The sequence below is a fragment of the Wyeomyia smithii genome, chromosome 1, assembly GCF_029784165.1.
Source record: "Wyeomyia smithii strain HCP4-BCI-WySm-NY-G18 chromosome 1, ASM2978416v1, whole genome shotgun sequence".
In the NCBI taxonomy this organism is placed as follows: Eukaryota; Metazoa; Arthropoda; class Insecta; order Diptera; family Culicidae; genus Wyeomyia; species Wyeomyia smithii.
Window position 1 is genome coordinate 187,233,485 of NC_073694.1, and position 6,005 is coordinate 187,239,489.

General features: G+C 36.3%; 1 protein-coding gene across 1 annotated transcript; it reads right to left on the reverse strand.

Annotated features, from left to right (window-relative positions):
- Positions 1-807: 807 nt before the first annotated feature.
- On the reverse strand, positions 808-1,640 carry LOC129717693 (putative uncharacterized protein DDB_G0289963). Its single transcript, XM_055667788.1, has 2 exons — positions 1,139-1,640; positions 808-1,071 (listed from the first exon to the last, which is right to left on the reverse strand). Exons 1-2 carry the CDS (start codon positions 1,631-1,633, stop codon positions 1,063-1,065), a joined length of 504 nt encoding a protein of 167 aa, XP_055523763.1. The 5' UTR covers positions 1,634-1,640; the 3' UTR covers positions 808-1,062.
- Positions 1,641-6,005: the final 4,365 nt, after the last annotated feature.

Sequence of the window (6,005 nt, forward strand, 5' to 3'; positions counted from 1 at the left end):
TTTCTTATTTTCCTTTATCCCCCTGTGACCAAATTCGTGGACTTGTTCGATAAGTTCATCTTGCTCGGTATCTAGACGGATGTCTTCTAGCAGCTTCTCTGAAATAAATACTTTGAAAATTTTATTAGTGGAAAAATGTGTTTTATAGGTTTCTTGAATTAATTGTAGCAGTGAAACTGGAGCTTTTATGCAGTTAACTCCTTTGGGGTTCAGATAGTTTTTGAAGATGTTCACAATATCAACCTCTGTATATTGAGGTCTAGCAATTGTATATCTGTGATATTTTGTGAAAACCTCTTCATGAAGATCGGTATCTATATTGCCAATTTTAAAGATCAATTGCGTTTTGAACAGATTAATTGGTCTTTCAGTGCAACTTATAAAGTAGTTATCGCTAGTGTCCGCTGAGTGGACCGTTTCTAAGTCGTCGCTTGAGGTATTAACGTTGACTTCTTCGTTTGTTTCGAATGTTGTAGTTGATTTTCTTCGATGCGATGTCTGCATCAGGTAACTTGATAATTTCACATTTTTCAGTTTTAGCTTGAAGTTGGTTTATGTTGATTTCTATTGGGGACTTGGTATGATTTTGCACTGCTACGAAGGCTAAATTATTCTCACTCTTATAGAGGCCTGGTAATATGATGAAGTTTTCGTGGTGCTTTTCTTCTTTAATGAGAAAATCTCCGTCTTTTTTTTTTTTTTTAATCTTTACAAATTGAAATTCCTGTTCTGTTATATTTATTCTGTGATTATCTGGGAATCTCTTTTTCATCTGAATGGTCTTTCTCCCAATTTTTAATGTGTTTTTGCGAATGTCAATTTGAGCGTTCAAGTCTCTTAACGACTCATAACCAATCAATCCATCAAAGAAGTTGTGAAATTTAAAGATGAAAAACTTCAATTTCTTGTTGATTTGAAACGGGTCGAAAGAGGCCGATCTGTTTATTGAGTGGGTTCCTTTTATGTTCGTCACCTTAATTCCCGTTTCGGTTTTGCAGTTTTCTATATTGACGTGGTCTGGTGAAAGATAGTTTTTGTTCGCACCTGTATCGACCAAAAATTTCATTTCACCTTTCGACGTTGGAATTGTAATATAGGGTATGAAGTTGTTGTTATTTGCTTTTAGTGCTTCGCTCACCTGAAAATTTAGCTCGTCGTCGACGAAGTAGTCATCGTCATCCGACTCTAGAACGGATTCCTCCAGCTGATTTGAGGTGTCAGGTTTTTCCTCAAGTTTGCTTTCGCGTTCTGTTTTATTGTCGTGGTTATTCACCTCGACACGAGATTTCGCCGTCCTCATGGAGACGTCATCGTCCGATGGTGAGCTTCTCGTTTTAAATTTTCCCGACCCATATGTTTTTGAATGGTTTGGGTTGTTGGAATTGGAGTTGGCAGGTTTCGCATTGAGCGAGTTGCCGTTGTTGTTGTAATTGTTTTGTTTCGCCTGTCTATTATGAAAACTTTGTTTGTCCATGTTATCTATTGTCGGCTTCTTATTTAGCGTACGTCTGTATGCTGCATTCGCATACTGCGTAGTGATGGCGTAGGCTTCCTCTAAAGATTCTGGCCTGTAGCTTCTCACGTGCATTGAAAGGTCATCTGTTAAGCCATCAATAAACCTGGTAAGCGTCATAAGACTAACGAGGTTGGTAATTGCTTTTGTTGAATGTCTGTAATCATCCATCGTCGCTGCCGTGGATTTAATGGCAGTGTCGATGGTCTTGATTTTATTGTAGTACTCTGGCAAACTTTTCTTGCTCTGATTTATGTAGAATAGCGACTGGATATGAGACGTGAGATCACGTCTATCTCCAAAAGAATTTAGGATGACATCTTTAATGTCGATCCAATTGTTAGGGTTACCCGCGGCAATCAGGATTTCCTTTGCCTCCCCTATGATTTTGTTCTTAACTGCTCTAACGAGTTGAGAGTATACTGCCTGGCCACGATACCGTTCGAACAAACCGAGTGTGTTCTCAGCGTCTTCGAGCCATGCACTCGTTTCTTTTTTATTACCGTTAAAAGTTGGTAAGTTTTTAATCGGATCGGGTGTCTGAAATTGCAGGAATGGATCATCTGCTTTGGCTTTCATTTGCCTAATGGTTGAAACAAGATCCTGCTGGGTGTCAGTCAGGTTTCTAATATGTTGAAGCAATTGCTCCACTGTTATTTCTTGTTGTTGCACCTGTGGTGGTGCATTTTGATGGTCTCCTAACTCGTCCAGTTCTGGTGCTGGCATGAGGTCTGGGGAGATCATAAGTTCACGCTCCATTTTAAATGAAGGGAGATTTGTTTGTTCACTTGTTATGGGAACTAAACAATATGCGAACCAGTTTTAAGTTAGATATGCGCTCACACTTGCACTAGCTTCACAAATTTATTTTGAGTTTCACACACTTCGTTGTGATATGTGGTATTCAATCGGCAACTAGTCTCGATGAAAAGTGACGATTGAATTATGTTTAGATTTAGTTTAAGAGTGTTTTACTTACAGAAATGCTTTCAGCATCATCTGGAATCTCAAGTATGGTCCTCTGGTAGGTTGTAGGTAGATGTGTGTGGGTCCTTCCGTCGCTCCGAATCACGCAAACTGAGTGATATGCGCTTACCAGTGGCTTCGCCGATGATCCGGTTATTCTCGATGAATGTTGCTCGGGTTGGGCTTTCGTGAGGTGCTCTGTTTCCAAGCGCTTTTATTTGTTAAAACTGCGCTTATTTTCACTAAGTGCAGCTTCTATTTGCGATATCACTTGATAGTCACTTTTGGTTTGTTTAACTAAGTCCTAATTTTCACTTGGACTTGTATTTTTTCCGGTTCGCTTAGCACTGCTTTTTCCGCACTAAGTCTTTCCCTTAATTCGCACTTAGGAAATTTAGCGTTTCACTACTTCCACGCACTTGCCGTCGACTGCGCCAGTAATGCTCGAATGGTTACGAGTATTATAAAAAAAATATTTATTCACGTTTAAGACCGATTACAATAGAACGCACGCTTAAGACTAACTCGATATTCCTATCGCTAAACCTTTTATTAACTAAATCTACCTAGTCAGCACAACCAATATCGTTCGATGGGTCCTCCACGTTGGTATTCGTTGGTCGTGTCTACGTTGCCTTCCTGGGTTGTTGCTACGCTGGATTCTTCCTGGCTCATCATTACTACGGTGCATCGATCGTTGCGTCCGATCGATGGGGCAAGTTGGCGTTGGTCGTCTCGATGTAGTTACCCTGGCTGTTGCTACGCTGGTTGCTCCTGGCTCATCAATTCCCTGCCGCATCGGTTGCTGTGGTCGATCGATGCGGCGTGTTGGCATGGTCGGCTGGGCTAGTCTTTTCATAACGTATATATATATATATATATATATATATATATATATATATATATATATATATATATATATATATATATATATATATATATATATATATATATATATATATATATATATATATATATATATATATATATATATATATATATATATATATATATATATATCAGTTTGTGTAGTTAGGGATGAGGAATAGAATAAGTCGGCAGTGGAATGTGATACGATATAGATTGTGGAACAGTACCACCGTCCCCCGTAGTTTAATTGGTCAAAACACCATGCCGGAGACAGGGAGATTGCGGGTTCAAGTCCCGTCGCACAGTGGAGCAAATTGGTCAGTTGGGGCGACAAAACCTCATAACTTCCTCACAGTTGTTTCTACAGGGTTCATGTCTTCGACAATGTTGTTCACCATAAAAACATCTCTTTAAAAAATGTATACAGGCAGCTTAAATTTTTTTTCTACAGATGGCGCTGAATAAATGGTGCTAGCCATTTTGTTTTTTTCGGGAAAGTTGTTTATATCATCAATTGACATAAAGTTGTCGAACATATTACAACTGTAGGACTGACCCTTAACGAGATAACATGTTTTTCATTATTCATAAACCAAAAATTACAGTAATTAATTATAACTTGGGCTCAAGTACATATGTTTAAATTTCAGATATATTCAAACTTTCGAGTCAACATGAAATAAATTATTGTCAGTTTGTAGTTGACTTTGTATAGTTTTTTGTCAACCTATAATGTGTCATCATTTTTTAGAAAGAATATAAAATATAATTTCAATGTCATTGTTTGTGATAAAATATTTCAAAAAGAAACATTGTTGAATTGAAGATTAGTTGGTCATGTTCTCTTTCTAAGAGCTCCTCTTGTTTAATTTTATTTCATTTAACATGGATACTAGACGCTTACTTTTGTTTAAAAAACTGTTCACCCAATAACAAACCGTTTCCTAGTACTAATAATTATTTGCGGGGGGTCTTCATACCACAGGACGTCAGTTTTGAAAGACCCCCGAACACAATTATGGTCGTGTTGCATACATCGGCATTCATCGAAGCCCATGGTAGGAAAAACATCGATACGGACACTGCTGATTAACGATTTTCAACATGAATTGAGATGAAAACAATCGTTGCGAAAATTCGAATTACTCGGTAAGTCGCAACTAGTAGCAGCTGATTTTTGGTTTAGTACTAGAAAAAACATTGTATTTTAATTCAATAATGGCATAGCAGAACAACGTAGTACATTTTGTTTTTCATATTGCCGAAAATGAGGAAAAATTACAGAAAAACTTGTTTTACATATTATGCCTTCTACGAACCTATTTTCAACAAAACTGTCTTAATATCACATTACCTCTTAGTTAACACTTTATTTTATGAAGATCATATAATTAAGCTAATTAATTCCTAAGTATTTACATGCCCTACTGGAAAATATCTGTGAACATTATTTCTTCCATTTTACAAGCCTTGTAAATCCTCGTTTTCACAATATTTTAGCACATTTTCTAAATTATTTTTCAAAGTAAATCATCATGATTTCCAGTCGACAACACGTCTATTGCAAGTAGAAAAAGAAATGAGGCATGAAAACTGAATTTTGTTTTTTTTTGAGTTTTGTCGCGACTTTTCTGGGTTCTGCTCCACAGTGCGTCGGGATGCGGTATATTTTTCCAAAGCTGTATCAAATCTCCAGTCCGCTTATTTTTCGCTCTCTCTACTGCTCATACTGTCTGCTTAATGAACCATGTAATAAAGTTTAAAACTTTGTATCAAAAAAAGATATGACATTCATTTGTTCAACAAAGCTTCATATTTTAGCAACTTCTACAACTTCTCTGAATAAACTATTCTTCTATCTCTTAACATAAAAAAGGTATTTTTTTCATTTTTAGTATAGTAAATTTTTCAAATATTTGGACAATTTGTGATTATGCGGGTCATTCATACAAACAATTGTTCCGAAGACACTATTAAGCTAGAATAAAGGTGAAAGGCGCAATGGAATTAAGTTCCACTTTTTGCCTTATTGGACCACTGTGCACCGCACAGTGGAAATCGCTGGTCATCTGCAAAAGTAAATCTTTTTCGTCAGATAACACAGTGCTACAAATGGAAAAAAAAATGCAAGAACTTCTGAAGTGACCTAGTGTAGGTTGTAGGTCTTGTTGAGTGTAACATTCGCTCATACTAGAAATTTTCCAAACACCCCCAAAATCTGAAGTTATGGTCAAAATACGGTTTTTTGGACCTCAGGGCATACATTTTTTTTAACTCAGTCATTTCTCAACCGATTTTCAATGTTTAGGCATTTTTGGAAAGAAGATAAACAGAGCTTTCAAAAAATCTACTGGTTTGTACTAATATCACTAAAACATGTTGAGTTATTTGAGTTTAAATATAATTTTTTAGATTTTTTCACACAATTTTTCAATTTAATTTGAAATTTGCCACCAGTTTTTGTGAGAAAGATACTACAAATACACTAAACTTTTTAAATTATATTCAATGACGAACCAAACAAAAGTGGTTTTGTGAAAATCGGTGAATATTTGACTGAGTTATATATTTTTTAAGAAAACCAGAATTTTTGGCTTCTATACCACAATTATTTCGCGGTGCTACAAATGGTGAAAAAACACAAGAACTTCTCAAG